Source organism: Sander lucioperca, chromosome 11 (genome assembly GCF_008315115.2).
Source record: "Sander lucioperca isolate FBNREF2018 chromosome 11, SLUC_FBN_1.2, whole genome shotgun sequence".
Lineage (NCBI taxonomy): Eukaryota > Metazoa > Chordata > Actinopteri > Perciformes > Percidae > Sander > Sander lucioperca.
Window position 1 is genome coordinate 19176975 of NC_050183.1, and position 18960 is coordinate 19195934.

Consider the following 18960-nt stretch of genomic DNA (forward strand, 5'->3'; position numbering starts at 1 on the left):
AACTCCATGAGCCATTTGAGACTCTTTAATCACTTAAATTCATCATGTAGGAACTGCAATCAACAATTTAAAAGCTCCAACAAGACACTGCAGAACCAACCAGAGCCGTTTTAAAATCCTCTCAACCAATGAGGGCTTCAGAACAGTCCACAGAACAAATCACATCTTAAGAGCACAACTCTGAGCCAATCAGAGCTTTACACTTTGATAGATTTCAGCTTGATGTAATGAGAGCTCAGCTGTTTAGATGTTTGGAAGGCCACCATCACCTCAGGAATATATTTGAAAGGTTTAACTGAGTCTAGAGAGGAAATAACAGGCTGTACCAGGCATTAAAACTATAAAAAGGGACAACAGATCAAGGAGATAAAAAGAGAAAGAGCAGAGGAAAGCTAAGGCCAAAGCAAGGACAAGGATCTAAGAGAAAAGACAGGGAGGTTTTAAGTGAAGGAAGAGTGAAAAGGAGATTTTTTTTAATGACAAGTACAGTTTAAAAAAAGTAAGAATTACAGCAGATATTGTAAAGTTGTATCGGAGAGGATGAAGCTTAGCGAGAGGAAGGCAGCGCTGCTGGCCGGCACAGACACCATTGAGATGGAGCAGTTTTCTTCAGAGGAGCCCCGCATGGTGACATCAAAACAGAAGGAGGAGGAAGAACAGCGCTTTGACAAGGTGTGTCTTCTGTATCACAGCAGCTGGGCATACAGGTTGAACAAGAATAAATTAAAACTACACGATTAACTGTGAATCAGACTGGTATTTAATGTATTTGTGTTTAGTAACCGCCTTGTCTAAGTCATTGAAATTCCAAATAGCCTGTTCTGCAGGTAAATATGACTGCATTTCTTCAGACTGAAGTTGTATAAACGGAGGACATTCTGTATGTAAACAGTCACTTAACTTTATCAAGGAACTGTAGTTAAAACATGAGTGCTGATTCCTTTCCTCCTAGTTCATGTGACACCATGTGAGTTAGCAGACAGATGATTTTTATTGTGGCAACCATGTTTTGATTAAACCAAGTACTAATAGTCACATTAACGGATCAATTCCCCCAAATCACAATTAAACTAAGTATTATTTGCCCAGATTTTTTGAAAATTCTGAAACCACCTCAACATGAAAGGAACAGAAATAAATATGAACTATCTTGTTTGTTGGTTAACTAAAAACTGTCTACAATGAACCTGGGGGTCACAAGACAAATATGAGAGGTTGAAAAATACTGTAATTAAGAGTATATGAAAACAGAAAAAAGCAAGGTATGCTTATTTCTTAGATTTTCTTTTAATCTTTTGAATTACTTTAAATTACTGGAAAATATTCTGATTAGTAAAGCAGTTTTTTGTTTTTAAGTGGTAAAACAAAAAGTTGCTCTAGGGGCAAGTAGGAAAATGTTAGTTTTTTTGTGTGTGATTTGGGTGGAGTGGCCTTTTAAACCATTAAGATTCACCATTATAACAGCCATGTTTTAGTATAAAATTACAAAGTGCTTTACAAGGACTGAAACAAGAAACCAAGGTAGTCATGTTTTGTCACATAGAAAATTTACATTCATTGAAAATGTTATGGTTTTGCGATGATCAAAAGACTGTTGCAACCATCTAAAATGCAATGCCATTCTTCCAGTGTGCTTCCTCCGTATGGTTCATCATTATCTGTATGTGCATGCACCATCTTCCCCTTCCTCTTCTTAAACCCAGACACACCTGGAGCATCCATCAGAGGTGCAGGTTCAGCCCACGCAGCTCACCATGCCCAAAACAGAGGCCAAGCACTGCCCTCCTGATCTACCATTCATGGAGGAAACTGAGATAGAAATGGAGGTTAGTGATATGAGCGACGTAATTAGGTAAATAAGTAAATACATCTATAGAGCAGCAATGCAAAAGAGCATCCCACACCACCTTTTCGTAATAATGTGGGAAAAGGGAGTGGAAATTACAGCGTATGAATGAAATACAAACTCTGCTGAGCAGCTGTGAGGAGCTCTAGGAGGGGGTTTGTTTTGCATGTTTGTTTGTTTTTTAACCAAATTAACCCATGTTTTTCTTTTCTTTTCCTCCATGCAGGTGTTTCCACCCCTCAAAATGCCTGAGACTGAAAATAAAATAGTCAAATCAGCTGATCCTTCCATAATGACCCTGGTATGTCACCTCAGGTTTTATTTAGTCATTTCAGAAAATTGATAATCCGAAAATCACAAAACATTTCCGTGTCTCAGCTTGGAAACAAACATGGAGCCTGAAACAATGTTATCTTGTTAAATGATGGTCGCTGTAATCCCAGAGCCCACTTTTATCTCAATAATATAATATAATTGGTTAAAGAAGAACTTTATCAGGTTTGGTGTATTGGCCAAAACAGAGGTTTGTTGTGCACTAATCCTGTCTACCAATAGGGATCGACTGAAACCGAACATTATATTTACTCAATAAATCAATCAGTCAACTCTGTTGCCCTACCTATCATGCTTTCATTCTTTATTGCTATTTTTGCTAACTTTTTGCAGTTATTCTGCTTGTAACTACTGTTGCCTGTGGTCTATGTTGTATTTATTTGTTTTTTAATTGATTACTTGTTTATTGTACAAATTGTCAAAAAATAAGACATATCCACACTGCAACCTCTTGGGCTAGCGAGACGTTATTTTGTCTGCATCAGTTTAAACTCTGTCATTTTATTGATTAAATATGGAGACTGTATGAAACTTGATTGTCTGTCAATTGACTAAGAAATTATTTCAGTAGCAATGTTTTATCTTGTTCCTGCTAGAAACATTTATTTTCCTGTTAAATTGTAAGACGTATTGTGAATTTCTTTTCAGTTTGGTACAAGTTTCTTTTATGCAGTATGTGTACATAGTTAATTTGGTTTATGAATTTGTCTAATCTACCTGTCTCTGCTTCATTTCATGTGATGTTGTACTGTGTGCTGCAGCCGTCCCTAAACAAAGCTAGTCGTCTCAAGTGGAAGAAACTGACTCCGCAGAAGACAGGACTGGTGGTCAAAGATGTGGTCTGTCTACCTAGAGGACACTACCTGACACAGCTGGAGAGGTGAGAGGTGGTGTTGCTGTGTAAGACCATCTGTCCATCCATCCGTCTTAGAAGCTCTATCTGGCGTAATGAAGAATAAGTGGATTGTCTTTGCTTGTTGGGACTAGTTCAGAATATTTTAACCAGCCATATTGGTTTGAACTCTGGTATGGATATTCATGCGCTGCATCTCATGTTTCTTTAATTGCCTCCTCGAGTCCTCCACTTGCCTCCCTTTACATCTCTCCCGTCCCTCCTCGGTGGGAGGGACTAGACGCAAGCAGGGGCGATTTTACATTGAATTACACCCAGGGCGAGACCCCTTTCTGGCCTTCCTTGATGCCAAATCATCAATGATGTTATTGAAATCTGCTCCCCTATTGAATGATCACGGGCGCACACCCTTATATGTTTATGTTTGCATTTCAGACGGCCGACACGAACACACACGCCTATCAACTCGATAATAAAGCTGTAAAGTAGGCTATCTTTAAACTCAGGACAGGATTGGAGATGAAAAGTTTAACTGACACATAACCGCGATCAGCTTTGTGGGTGCTCAGTGTAAGCGGAGCACCAACGGTATCGGCGCCTATGCCCAGCAACCCGTTTGACCCAGAGGTGAACTGTCCCCCGCTCCCCCCTTCCCCTTCTCACACAGCTTCTCTGTGCAGTGTGCACGGCACCTTCTCAGCAAGCAGGGGCGCAAATTTGCCAATTCCCCACACGGTGAAATGATAGATAATACAGTAGAAAAACGCTTCGAGGATTTTTTTTTTTTTTTAAATTGCTCGTGCTGCCCCCCATGAGTCATAAAACAAATGCCGCCCCAGGCGACTGCCCGGTTCACCCATGCCAAAAACCGCCACTGGATGCAAGGAAATCATGTGAGGAGAGAGGCAACGAGCAAATTGTGTTTTAGAGGGATGAGACATCCTTTCTTCTGAAGCATCGCATGAATACGTCTGTTTGGGCGGAGTTAGCAGCTCCTTTAGCTGCACGGCTTCCGGGAAGGCTGTTCTCGTGTATCCTCGATCATAGCTCCTCGATCCCTCCTCGGTCCTCGGGGTAGAAATAAGGGCTTTGAGACGGCCTTCACCGAGGAGGGACAGAACAACTTCTGGTTCAGCCGAGGAGTCGAGGAGCTATCAAATAAGCGACATGAGATGCAGCTATGGTCTTTATTTGATGATTCTTAATATTTTGTGACCCTTTAACCTTAAACTGTAACTGTCCATTGTGGTAGTTGAGTCCCCAACTGTCGAGTCTGAGTCATGTCTCGAGTCCCCCAGTGTTTGAGGCCAAGTCCAAGTCTGAGTCACATAAAGAGTCTGATGCAAGTCAACCTGAGTTCAAGGTCGAGTCATGAGTCAGAGAATAGCGACTCAAGTCCAAGTCCAGGACTCAATTACTCCATCACTGCCTATTACACATAAAAGTAGTCAGAAACTTCATAGAACTATTTCATGAATGCTTGAGTTCAATTTCATAAATCTTTGAGTCCGCGTAATCAGTAAACAGTCCAAGTCGAGTCACAAGGGTAGAGAATAGCGACTCGAGTTGGACTCAAGTACTCCATCACTGCCTTAGTAAGAGCTCTGTAGTCAATTTGTTTTATGGAAACCAAAGGGCAGTTCTCCTTGAAATCTTCTGTGGATATTCTTGTTCTTGAGAGCATGAATCCGGATGTTTGTGTTGACCTCGACCTTTCCTCTATTGTGCCACAATTGGTGCATATGTTTCTCTGTTGCCCCACCAGGATCAACACTAATCGTCAGAATGAAATTAAATTTACTGAGCAGGTTCATGCTTCTTAGAGGATCAACTCCCTCCAATTTGCAAACAATGTGAACAATTCGCCAGTGCCACCACTAAGCCAAAATATCTATTAGGCAAAGTGCCATTAAAATGTGCTAAATACGTTCATGCTCTCTTAAACAGCATGTGTGTTGTTTCTAAAGTAATGATTACGGCAACACATGTACACAATTTAATTTGTGACCATAGTCTCTACTGGTGACATGCCGGTGACGTATTTCTAAATTGCTGATGAGTATAAGTATGCTGTCATCCAATAAAAGTGTATATAAAGTAAATTTTCCTTTCTGCTCTTCCAGACACAGTAAGCCACAAGGCAAAGAACGAGCAGCTCTAGCGGCCATTGGAATGACTGCTCGTATCACCATTGATAATGGTTGGTCGGCTAATCAGATGGAGAGTCGGCTGGCTACGCTTTTCCAGGGGCGGTTTGTGAAACAGGAGGGACAAAGGTTCTCTTTCACATATCTACAGGTGTGTGTAGTGTATATTTATCCTTATAAGAGAGCTAGTTTGACTTTATATTTTATGGTTCACTCTTTCTTTGGAGGTTTTATGGGCTACTATATTAAGATTTATTCTAGGATTACGTTTATTTATTAAGGTTAAGTAAATCATAAATCTGACAGTGAATCTGGCAAGTTTCCTAAAATTCTTCCACATTTTGGTACATTTATATCTGATGGTATGTATGGTTTACAGTGTGTACCGGGCTCCAGGGTGCTGTTTGTCCCAGACTCCCCTGCAGAGGGCTGGACTGGGGAGCAGGTACTCAGGACCTGTGGACATGGTGCTTTGTACATCCTCGGCCACCAGGACCACCCTCAGGTAAACCACAGCTGCTCCGTGTTTCTCTTTCAAGCTTGATTTAGTTGTGGAGGCTTTTGTATCTGCAATAAACCTTTCACAAGTAATGATTACCGCCGGCAGAAATTCCGCTGGAATTTCACTCATTTAGGCTGGATATCCATGCCTTGGGCTTCCTTTGTGTTGGCATTTTAAACTGGTCGATTTATGAGGACAATGGTTAACCTTTTCTCAGATCTCTGCAGGGTAAATCCAGACAGCTAGCGAGACTATCTGTCCAATCTGAGTTTTCTGTTGCCCAACTAAAACAACCTTTGAACGTACACGTTCCACGAAAAACAAGTTCCTTCCTGAGGCTATTTTGCAGCACCATAGAGGCTTTTCCTGGTGCTTAGACCCGCCCAAGATGATTGTGATTGGTTTAAAGAAATGCCAATAAACCAGAGCATGTTTTTCTCCCATCCTGGAATGCTGTGTGGACTAGCCAGACCCTCCTCCTCCGCAGCACCGCGGTGGAGGAAGGTCTGGCAATGCGAGACTATGTAAAGGCTAAATGAACAGCCACCACCTGCCTTGTCTTGTCTGTTTGAATTCACTATGCAGGATCTGCGTGCATTACATGCAATACAATAGTTTGTTCAATGTTCATTTTAAGTACATATTAAACTATACTCTTCTCTCAACAGGCAGAATCGGCGAAGTCAGCAAGCAAGACACCTATGGTGAACATGTGAGAAAGCATCAGCCTGCGAAAAAACATTTAAAACTTATAAATGGGGAAGCATATTACTCAATTACCTGAATATATGTGTGTTGTCTCTTGTAAGGATGTTCTGTCTGGAGGCCAGCCCAGAGAGCTGCCCAGACAAAGACAATCAGCTAGGAAGACAGACCCAGCCTTGTGTTCCTAGTACTACCGAGAAGGTGAAAAATAACAAATACAACAACTTTTTGAGAAATTCTATGATTGTTAATTGGACAGGAAGGACACCATTTCCTCTGTGTATCCCCTCATACCTGTAAAACCTGTCTCTGTGGTGTGCAGTTCACACTCGACCTGGACTCCATCCTGAAACTGTTCAGACAGGAGAACATGGATCGAAGTGAAGAAACCCACATCCAGGTGAGGCTGCTCCACAGCGCTCTGAAGATGGTGAGGACGCCTGGCTTCTGTTTCAGGGCGACACCCGTCTCCTTCAGTGGAGAGAAGGCTGACGGCTACAAGGGACCTCTCAGAGAGTTCTTCAGGTTATGATTATTTACCTTGTTATAGATGAGCTTTCAACACTCTGGTTTCCTACACTCCTGCAGCATTTCTTTTTGAATGAATGCTTGATTAGATTTTAGTCTGAGATTTGTAGTCTGAGATCCAATATGAATAAATATATTTGTGACATTTACATAATTTCAGGGAGACATTGCTTGCAAAATGATTATCATCGCAAAAATGATAGGATTGTTACAAACAACGAACAACAAACATTTATTTATCAATTAATCTGCTGATTTTATTTTAGTATAATTTAGTCTATAAAATGACATGCCACAATTCCAGCAGTCCATAACTGAGCATTTTGATTAGTATTTACAATGTATAAATCAAAGGAGAGCAGAACATTGTCACATTTAATACTGATAAATTACTAAATGAAGGCAAATCGTTTCATGTTGATGGATTAACTGAATAATCAACTGATCATTTCAGTACTAAAATGTTGCTTTAGAGAGGGATCACATGCTCAGTCTTTATAATGGTACTCTACACCAGATCATTAAGGCATATTTGTTTGAATTCCTGACAAAATACATTTTTAACTTCTTACACAGATTGACTTTGTTGGAGCTGCAGCAAAGCTCTGTATTTGAGGGTCTTCCGGGGCGTCTGTTGTTGACCTACGACCTCGCAGCTCTTGAAGATGGGAAGTATTACGAAACAGGTGTTCTGATTGGCTGGTCTCTGGCTCAGGGTGGGCCTGGACCTCGTTGTCTACATCCTGCCCTCTACCAGGTAGTGTGCATGTGTCTCTTATGTAGATAGAAAGTCTCCTTAATTACAGTTATGTTCGAGATTCTCGTGGTTGCTACTTTGATTCCAACTTTCATGCCAAGTGCTCATTTTTGAGTAAATAATGAATAAATAAAGTGTGTGTGTGTGTGTGTGAATAATACTTTACATATAGTATATTATTTTTCTACATTATGCTTAGCAACTGTATTGATTTGTATTTGCACATTGGTATTCTCTTTGTCATTGTATCGTATTTCATTTTCATAGTTGATGTGTGGCCAGAATCCATCTTTGGAGAACTTCAACTGGAGACACATTGTTGATGCTGAAGCACAGATCCGACTGCAACAGGTAACCCAAACACATACAGGAATCTCACACACTTCTACTTCGCACTGATGAAATAATAATATTTTTTTTGTTGCTATAATTTATGTGACTGCTCAGTTTAAAGCAGCCATATTATGCTCATTTTCAGGTTCATAATTGTATTTTAAGGTTGTACCAGAATAGGTTTACATGGTTTAATTTTCAAAAAACACCATATTTTTGTTGTACTGCAGTGCTCTCTCTCACTGCTGCAGATCCTCTTTTCAGCTGGTCTCTGTTTTAGCTACAGAGTGAGACCTCTTCTTCTTCTGTACTATCTTTGATAGCACTTGCACATGCCCAGTAGCTCAGATGTAGATCATGTCAGCTAGCTAGCTCCATAGACAGTAAAAGAGAGGCTGTTTCTACAACTTCGGTCAGTTACAAGGCAGGATTAGCTGGGAGACTTCTAAATGAGGGCGCATGTAAGTAGTTCTTTTGTAGATTATGGTGAACTTGTGTGTGTTGTAGCAGTGCTTTGCTATTGAGAACGAGGTAGCATGCTAGCGTTAGCATGCTAGTGTTAGCATGCTAGCGTCAGCATTAGCGTTAGCATGCTAATGCTAACGCTACGAGCTAATGGTTGCGGTTAGCCTGCTCGTTTCGGCTTGTGACGTCACAAGCCGTGCAGATTTTGAACAGCTCACCCAGAGACTGAAGGCAGGACACATTCAGAAACTATATCTCACTCTAAACAGCATGGATGGATTCTTTTCAAAGTTTGTATGTGTGTGGAAGCACCAGAGACACAACATAACACCCCAAATCCCAGAAAAAGTGATTTTTTTCATAATATGGGCACTTTAAGTTATTTTAATATAAAACTGTAATCAAAAGCCTTTCAAACCCAACTTACTTCCACGCAACATGGTCATGTTACAAGGCTTTTAGGAAGTATGCAACAAGAATAAGGGCCCTATCTTGCACCCGGTGCAGCGCAAAGCCCAACGCAAGTGTCTTTGCTAGTTTAAGACGTCGAAGTTGTCAATTTCCCATCCAGCGCCCACGTCGTTTAAATTGCAAATAGCACACAGGGAAGTGCAGCAGCACACAAACATGCAAAAGATTACAAATACAAATATTACGGTGCAAATCCGCCATCATAATAGCAATGTGCCAAGGTACAAACGCGCCTGGCTTTTAAAGGGAATGGGAGATGACACTGATTGGTTTATTGCATGTTACGCCCAAAACACACCTATGAATTAATGAAGACACTAAAGCGTGTTTTACAGTAACCGCAGCCCAGCTGGCGTGCGCAAATGTGACGTCATGGAATCACCTTAACTATTTATACCAAGGGGGTAAGCTTCTCCTCTTAACGCGTAGACCCTATGGCGCCCTTTTGATGCTAACAAGCACTCACCCCCCGTTAGCATTCCATTGACTGCCATTCATTTTGACGTCACTTTGACAGCGAATAACTTTACATCTGAAGCATTTAAAGACTTAATTTGTCCATTGTTTATTTCTAAAGAAACACAACAATGTATAAAAGGCTCCATTACCTTGTATCTCACGTTATGGCTCCGTAGTAGACGTTTTTGTAAAAATAGGCTAACGATTGTGTCCTAACCACGGGACTTACTGTTGCACAGTAGAGGAATTACCGTATAGTACAGGAGAAGCTCGCAGGCAGTTTTGACTTACATTAGCTGTTTAAGTGTAATTACTAATGTTAACTAGCATTTTAGTTAGCAATGATTAGCCTGTGCCTATGTTATCTCCTTACATATACCTACGCTCTCCGTCTCTGCAAATTTCGGAATGATTGAGATTTCTCTTAGCACAGCTACCAGAAGACTTATGGCGCGTTCATGCCACCTCGGAATAACAGGGACCGCCCCCGTGATTACGTTGTTTTTGCGACTACCAGCGTTCACATGGTTAGGATGGTCGGGATGCGTGTTCTTCTTCTGTTATATTGGCGTTTGGCATAACAACTTGTTGCATGACTGCCACCAACTGTTGGCCGTAGCCTAGAGCATCAGGTGTGTGAAAACATGGAGGCCACAATAACAAAAGATTTGCTGCTGTTTTCTTATACGAGCATAGAAACAGCACATGGACAGGTGTTTGTTATCTGCAGGACTACGAACGGGAAAGGACACGGATAAGGTGTTTTTTTTTTTTTTACACATAGGCCTATTTATGAATAATTTGAAACATGTTATGTCTATGTATGTTTCTCAGCAGAGGCGTTTGTCCACAATAAATACATTTATTGTCATTGAAATATGTTCAGTGAACCAAAGTCGCCTACATCAAACGTCAGTTGTCAACAACGCGTCACCAACTGGAAAACTCGGTTAGCAAAATCTGGCCCGAGTTTCCCACCTCTGATTCCCACAGGAAGTGACGTGAATGATGTTTTCACTCGGAAAAACGTTTTTCCGATGTCCATGAACGCACGGCTACAACTTTCAGACAGGTTGCTCATGTCACATTTACGTCGTCTCTCTCAGTTGGAGACTGCGCAGTAACGCTCAGCGCTCACCGGAAAAGTGTTTCTAATATCCTTCACTGGTCTCCGTCCAGAGCAACAGGATCTGTTGGTCCATTCTATATACAGTCTATGATTTTATACCTGCGCTGGTGGTTGCGACACTAGTTGCAGTCTTCTCCTGAACAGAGGTGGCGCTCATGAGGAAAGGCTACCGACTTTGCTCTTTCTACGGACTAGAAGAAGAAACGGGTAAACATCGGCAGAACTGGCAGCAGCATTGACGTCAATGCTTCAATTTGATTTGATGAGCTACTTCGTCGGATCAAGACTTTCATTCACCATAAAAGAACTCCTCTTAAGGGAATGTTCATTATTTAATTAAGGGGCCACCGGAGGAGTTTTGTGGCCTCTAACACAACCTTCCCCTCGTCAATAATAATTTTCCTATGACCCTCCAAAACGACTTAAAAAAAAGGCATGACCCTCCCCTTGCATGCAAATTTGCACTTAGCAAAGTACAGATACTGTTTTATTTTTTATAGCCATGATGTACAGGAGTTAACCTCTGCATTCAAATCTTACACATCCCACTCCTCTGTTATGGTGTGGTGGCCATTTCAGTAGATTTACTCACTGACATTGTTGTGGAAACACAATAAACATGGAAACTAAATGCACACTTCATGCATTACTGCATTACGTCAAATACTAAGTTACTCCTCTAGTAAACTAGTATTCATATGAAATAAAACAATAAAATATTGAGACCATTCAGCAAAGGACGCTGGGATATAACCAATTCAACACTGGTTGCTATGGACTTGTCACTAGGCTTCGTCATTGTATATTTTAGCACATAGGTAAAGCTGCCGAAGCTGAACATTATATTCCAAAACACATATGTTTATTTTTAAAGTTTTTAAGTTACATTGTAACAATTTAACAATTCACCCTTATGAAATCCAATCGCGGCACGGCTGTTTTGGAACGCCATAGACAGATGCTTAAATTCAACTAAAATGTAACGGTGAGCAATCAGTGTTGGACCTACAGTCTGTTGAGATGCCTCTCCAAACGCAGAAACCAAGCGCAGTCTCACCATAAAACGTTAAGACACGTTGAGAAAAAAGATCCGTATTTTGCCGTAATCCAATGACACGAAAAAAAAGTAATCCACAGCGATCAGTAGAGCCACAAAAAGGTAAATGATACGGTGTATCCAGCAAGGCCAATACGAGCGTCACATACGAGGCCTCTCCACTTCGCCGTTTAAACAAAGTGGAATAAACGTATAAAAGTTAAAATCTACACAAAACCCGCAATCAATTAGTAAGCTGACATCACATTTATATACATGGCATTTAGAAAACCTTTATTGCAAGGTTAGCAGAAACTGACCACAAAATAGGTTTGGCACACACACACACACACACACACACACACACACACACACACACACACACACACACACACACACACACACACACACACATATATATATAACACTCCTCTGCTCCTCTTGTAGCTGCATAGTTGTACTGATGTGAAGCTGCTTTCTCCCAGTCTGTGTGACTGGGTGTCGAGCTGTGGGATCCCTGGAGTCTATTCAGCCCATTCTGATGAAATACCATCAATCTATATCCGCCTGGTCAAACATTACATCTATCACAGGTTGGACACACACACACACACACACACACACACACACACACACACACACACACACACACACACACACACACACACACACACACACACACACAGCCCATACAGTGGTTTGTAGAGTGTTTATTTTCATTTTCAGATAGATACTACTTCTCACTCCTTTTTGGACATATCAAGAAAAAGAAAAATCATGTTTTTATTATTTATGTTATATTATTTTCTGTATGGCCTGATTTTCTGTTTTCCTTTTTACAATTTCACAATAAATGTCAAAGAAAGATATGAATGTATTATATAGTGCCATCTCACTCTTTAGCAAAACACAGGATAGTTAGCCAATGAGACAATCACTCAGGCCCTCTGCTGTCCTTCAGGGTGGCCAGTATGATCTCCCAGTTCACAGAGGGGCTGAACAGCTGTGGTGGATTGTGGGATACAGTAAAGTCCCACTGGAAGGAGTTTGTGCCAGTAATGACGAATGCACAGCAACAACCTCTGACCCTGGAAGAGTTTAAACCGCTCTTCACCATCTGCTACAGCTGTCCAGACAGCCAGCTGAGGGTGGCAGAGGAGGCAACAGCTGGACACTGGGAAACAGTTCTCACCTTGATCAGCGGTACGAACGGAAGGATGGATGGAGGATTAAAGTGAAGAATATAAAGACTCTTGTGGTTCTTATATCAGGCAGGGATATAATAAAAATGTTTAAAGGGGTATTACGATAAGTGTTTCAGTGTTTACTATGAGAACATTTAAACTAAAATGTGTCCTTGTGCACACTCAGACGGTGAGGCAGATCTTTCCTTTGAAGACCTCCTTACCTTCATCATTGGAGCTGATCATCTGCCTCCTCTTGGGTTCCCCAGATTGATCTCCCTGCGTTTTTACTCCCAGGTTGGTATCTGTCGGATAATCACTTGTCCAGGTGATATGAAAATGTCGTGAAAACGGTGCCCACACTAACTAGCCCCAACTAGAAATCCCAGTTGAAACCAGTACCATACCAATGTGATACTGAAAGCTGTGTGACTTTTACAGAGTGAAACATTCCACCTAGTCCACCTCTTGAAGAGATACTCGTGCATAAACATATTACAAAAGAAATCTTGTTTGATGTTTAACCCTTGTGTTGTCTTCCCGTCAAATATGAACTTGTTTTTCTTCCGGGGACAAAATTGAAAATTAACTTTTTTTGGCGCTTTTTCCAATGTTTTTGGTGCGCTTTTTTAAATTTTTTATTTATGGTAATGCACCTAATCTAATTAACCCATTGAATGACATTAAACCAAATTTTAGAGTTAAAAAAAAGCAGATATTATAAACTATCTTGACTAATGTTATAGGGTTCCATACAATGTATATGCATGCATCCAAGTTATTTTGGGGCAATTTGGTTGTAAGAAACCCATATTTCTGATATTTATAAACTTTGAAAACGGGTCTAATTTGACCCAAGGACAACACAAGGGTTAACCCATTTAGAGAGACATCTTGCTACAAACATAAAATACCTACTGCTCTGTCCTCATTATGTCATTAACAGGACACTTTCAAACTGCAATGTGTCTTTTCCAGTGATGGGCAAGTTACTTTTAAAAATTAATTAGTTACAGTTACTAGTTACTTCTTCCAAAAAGTAACTAAATTAGTTACTCAGTTACAAATTATAAAAGTAACTAGTAACTTCAGAAAGTACACTATTGCGTTACTTTCAAGTACATTTATTTATTTATTATATACGAAAAGGGGAGAGAGTTGGGGGATGACACGCAGCAAAGGGCAGCAGGTCGGATTTGAACCCAGGCCGCTGCAGGACTCAGCCTACATGGGGCGCACGCTCTTACTGGGTGAGCTAGAGGCCGCGCCTTCAAGTACATTTTTAAATGCTCAAATATGACCCCACCTCCACCCCTCTTTAACGGAACTTAAAATACATGTGCATGTTCAATTATTTATGATAAATCTGAATATTATAATGAAATGGACACTTAATACAATACATTATTAACAGAAACAATGTACACAAATTTAAACTATTTTAATGTTGCTGTGGGACAAAGTGAGACTAGCCTTCAATCAAATGCCATGTATGTAGATATTATGTTTATATAGTGGATCGATACAAATAACACAGTAGATGTTTTGGAACTTTTGATATTTATTGCCCCTCAACAGGCCACAACTGAGCAAAATGTAATTATTTGGGCTCGCCATACCTGTCTCTCGTTGACTGACTCACTTGTGGTGTTCGTTGTGTGTCCGACTATGCGTGCTTCCATTAGAGAAGGCTGCTTTAGGATTATTTGGGCTCGGCCATACCTGTCTCTAGTTGACTGACCCGCTTGTGTTCGTTGTGTGTCCGACATTGTGTGCTTTCGAACATCCGCCCAGCTCTACCTCTGATTGGCTTACCATGAAATTTTACTCAACCTCAGCCAATCGTCAGCATTTATGTGCTTGTCTTGTGCACTGTCCACTAACCAAGAAAGAACAGTAAAAAAAGTCTTCGCTTCTCGGCTCAGAGACCTAGTTGGTCTGATGGAAAAAAAAAACAGCTTCAGTTATAGTAACGCGCCGCATTTTTTGGCATTAACAGTAACGGTGTTATTAAGATGGGAAGAGTAATCAATTAGATTACTCGTTACTGAAAAAAGGAACGCCTTTAGTAACGCCGATATTTATAACACAGTTATTCCCATCACTGGTCTTTTCCAAATTTATGAACCTTGCTCCCAAAAACATTTTTGAAATTGTAAAACTTGAAACTGGACTTTCAAAGAGGTGAATTCAAACCGCATAAATTCAGATAGATGGTTTTTCAAAGTAAAATATTCATTGTGCTATAAAGGCAATGGTATAGCCTACAAATTAAAATCTTAAGTATTCTTTTGTGGTTGAATTTCACAATTTGATATTAAGTTGCTTGTAAGATTAAAACTACCACGGCATTTCCCTCGCCTTGAATTCATTTTCTAGGATGTCAGCATGTCAGGTGTGCGTCTGCCACACGCCTCCACCTGTCCTCTGGAGCTCTTTCTGCCGAGGGGAGCGGCAGGGGCTGCAGACCTGATGGTGCTGCTGAGCAGAGCCGTGCATGAGGCCCTCGGCTGTACATGTTACCAGACAAAGGGAGATGGAGAGGGCAGCTGCATAGAAGTGATGACAAATTTATGAAGTGGACCCCTGTCTGGACACTTCAGGTTCTGCTTAAGCTGTCTTTGTGGAGCACAAAGGTTTCTGCAGGATGTGAAAAATGTTATTCAAAAGAACAATGTACAATCAATGTTTATATATGCTTTAGAAAACAAAATTAAATGTTGAATTTCTTTTCAAAGGATTTATTAAAGAACACGAAATTAACAGTCACTTTAAATGTCTTTTATTCCTCTTTTATAAGGCTCACATACAGTACATCAGAACAATACATGTCAATTTTAGTAAAAAAAAATATAATTTGAGACGCTGTTTTTTCACAACTTGAAAAACCAGGAAATGCATACACACATGCATGTCATGATTAAATGACATGCATTCGACTGCAATTCGACTGTAAAATGAAGGAGGAAGACGAGAATGTTCTGCCTGGACCATTGATTGGAACATTTACTTGTAAAAATCTTCCTCCTGCCAACCCTGGCTACTGAAATCTGGTGCCACTGATATGTCTGCTCTTCTCTCTGATGCTCTGAAACAGACGATACAGGCAACACAAACACCGCTGCACGTGACGCTAGTTAACACTATACTCGACAGCAGCTAGCGGTAGCCTACCGCTAGCTAGTTAACACTATACTCGACAGCAGCTAGCGGTAGCCTACCGCTAGCTAGTTAACACTATACTCGACAGCAGCTAACGTTAGCCTACCGCTAGCTAGTAGCTGGATTAAACACGGTTACAATGCTGACAGCTAACGCTAAACGGTGTAAAGTTTGACTGTGTTTTACTGTAGAGGATTCAACAGCGGGATGTAATAATCTGCAGCTGCCGTCGGAGAAACAACACAGACGGTGCGCTCATTGAAACTGGTAAACTACAGCCTCGTGGTGCATTTGAAGTTATTGTAAATGTCCATTTCCCATCTGGTGGTTGTTTTTGTCGTTCAACAGCAATTTACTAATGAAATAAGTTATTGTTATACATTATTATTAAATCATTTAATTTTGACCATATGGCCTTAGCAATAAACAAGCCGTTCTTTAATGTCACCGACTGTTGTTTAGTACCCTTTTTTTTTCTTTTCTTTTACTTTCTTAAAAAGTATCGGTTCAGGCACCGTTAATTATGTATGTGATTAATTTCGATTAATTAATCACAGAGTATGTAATTAATTAGATTACATTTTTTAATCGATTGACAGCCCTAATAGATAGATAGGATAGATAAGGATAGATAGATTGATTAACTTAAATCATAAAACACATTGTTTAATTGATAAAAATATCGGGCGTAAGCAGACAATTACATTTTTTTGAAATAATAATTAATTAGTTGAATTGCTTTATGAGTCAGCTTCTAGTAAGTAATGATTGTGATTTATCAGTGAAATTGCTCTTTCCTCTAAGGATGATATTTCCAAATCTAAACAGAAGCCAAGATGGGAAATTATTTGCCAGAGTACATCATATAAAGTTCATTAGTGAGTGTTGTATCTGATGATTTACAACTTTGACTTATGTTCAATTATACCTACATATATTCAATTCAAATGTATTCCATATTGTACTATGTTATTGAGGTTATGGTGAGAGAGTTGGGGCCCTGTGCATAAGAGAGGATGCAGATGCTGGGTCTGGAACAATGACAGGAAAGGGGTCCTGATAAGTATACGTCCTGGTAAATGTGTATTCTGTCATTCTATGGCGAATAACCAGTTTAGGCACAGTCAACTAATGACCTTGGAGAGGCCTACAGGAAACCCATATTTAACAGCGTATGGGAACATGTTTGTTATAAGATTATGCTATAAGGTTGATTACATTAGTAGAGGGGCCCCAGGAACACACATACACCCTCCCACTTTAGGTCATACAATGCATAGAATATATACCCTGTGTTAACAGCAGAACGGCAGAACGACTTTTTGGAAGATTGGGTTGGTCGTTCTCCAAGCTCTCTGCAGGAGTTTGTAAAATTGATGCTGAATCTTTGCTTGTAATAAACCTTTTTATAATCAAGAAGAGTGTCGGCGGATTCCTTTTCATACAGCATCACAGCATTACTATTTAAGGCACCACATGAGTCTTGAGGGTAGAATGTCTTTTTGATTTCAACACAGGTACAAGCTTACTAACACAGAATGTGGTAATATATAACACATGGTAATTAATGACACCATCATTTTATGTCCTTTATGAAAGAGTTGGAACTTTTATTGATATTTGTTTGGTAGGACTTTTCTGCATAGCAGTGCAAAATGGGTTTCTTGTATTTCATATAAGATATATTTTAATTCATAAAGGCACATGTTACTGTAACAAAACACTTTTACAGGACTAATCTGCTCTCTGCTTTGCAGTCAGTATAAACTCTACTGTTCTACATTATTACTTTATGTTTTACTGGTATCACTACTTTAATTACATGCACATGCTTTGAACTCTAAGCTTAACTTTAATCATTAAAAAATTATAATTGAATTCTCGTTTCAATATTTTCTACCACTACCAAGATCTGGTTATTTAGCTATTTATACACCCCAACACTGAAGACTTATGCTGCTTTTACTGCTGTGTTTCTATATTCAATTTTCTAATTATTTTGCCGTGAAAGCATAGTAGACTAGTAAGGGCAAACAGTAAGACTAAATAAACATGAAGACAAAGAACCCACTTCAAATATGTCTCTTTTATTACTCTTTTATAAGTCTGAAAGACTTACATCAGAACAATAACAATTTTAGTGAAAAAATAATTTGCGAAAAATATTTGAATATATAAGTGATGTTGAGAAGGTATGCATTATATCTGCAGATGAAAAGATAAAACATTTTGCTGCAAAACCTAGCAGCAAGCAAAAAATAAATGATGTATACAAGCCTACGGATTACAAATTGTTAACAATGCGTAATACTTATCGTGCATTCTGTATTGTGTTTCTTGTGTTTGGCCCTGCAAAGTACTTTGAGAATTGTGAAAAGTGCTTTTATAAATACATTTTAATTACTTAAACACATGACATTTCCATTATACATTTCTACCGTTTACTGTCTACGATTTCTTCTTATTCCACACCTTAATCCACGCTTAATCATTTATGTATGCCTCAACCCCAAGTTAACCTGCACACAATTTCTTGGACTTCCTTCTCTGAACTAAAGTAAGTTCAAGGTGTTGTTTAATAGCAGAGCCCCTACCACACAACATACACATAGTGCTTTTTGTCCAATGAATTGGAAAAATACATGAAAATGTTCTTAATGGTACAAGATAAAATGGATTTACATTAAATAAACATGACAGTGCATTTTGTCAGTAAGTCATACCACATTTATTTCCTTGATTCGAGGTAAAACTGTCTTACACTTGGTTTAAGGCGCTCACCAAGATTATCGTTGCCAATCTTTTATGTAAAATGTTTCCCCATTCATCTATAATACTCTTAAAAACCTCTTTGACAGGTCAGATTGCTTGGTTTGAGCTTCTCATTGTAGTGTGCAAGTAATTTGATACTTGAGCCAAATGGACATCTCCACTATTCATATTTCTGGGAATTAAAGCCAACAGTGTGATTATGAAAATATTTTTTGGAGATTATACAGTGAAATATGTCTTAATGTTGCCTAGTAGAGAGTTGTTTTTGACAATGATGA

At 39.6% G+C, this 18960-nt stretch overlaps 1 protein-coding gene across 1 annotated transcript; it reads left to right on the forward strand.

Moving 5' to 3' along the window:
• Positions 1 to 112: 112 nt before the first annotated feature.
• On the forward strand, positions 113 to 15513 carry LOC116038146. Its single transcript, XM_031282350.2, has 15 exons — positions 113 to 672; positions 1704 to 1826; positions 2073 to 2147; positions 2941 to 3059; positions 5156 to 5330; positions 5559 to 5684; positions 6350 to 6393; positions 6491 to 6587; positions 6709 to 6911; positions 7491 to 7671; positions 7939 to 8022; positions 12012 to 12157; positions 12526 to 12767; positions 12936 to 13045; positions 15128 to 15513. Exons 1-15 carry the CDS (start codon positions 541 to 543, stop codon positions 15323 to 15325), a joined length of 2055 nt encoding a protein of 684 aa, XP_031138210.1. The 5' UTR covers positions 113 to 540; the 3' UTR covers positions 15326 to 15513.
• Positions 15514 to 18960: the final 3447 nt, after the last annotated feature.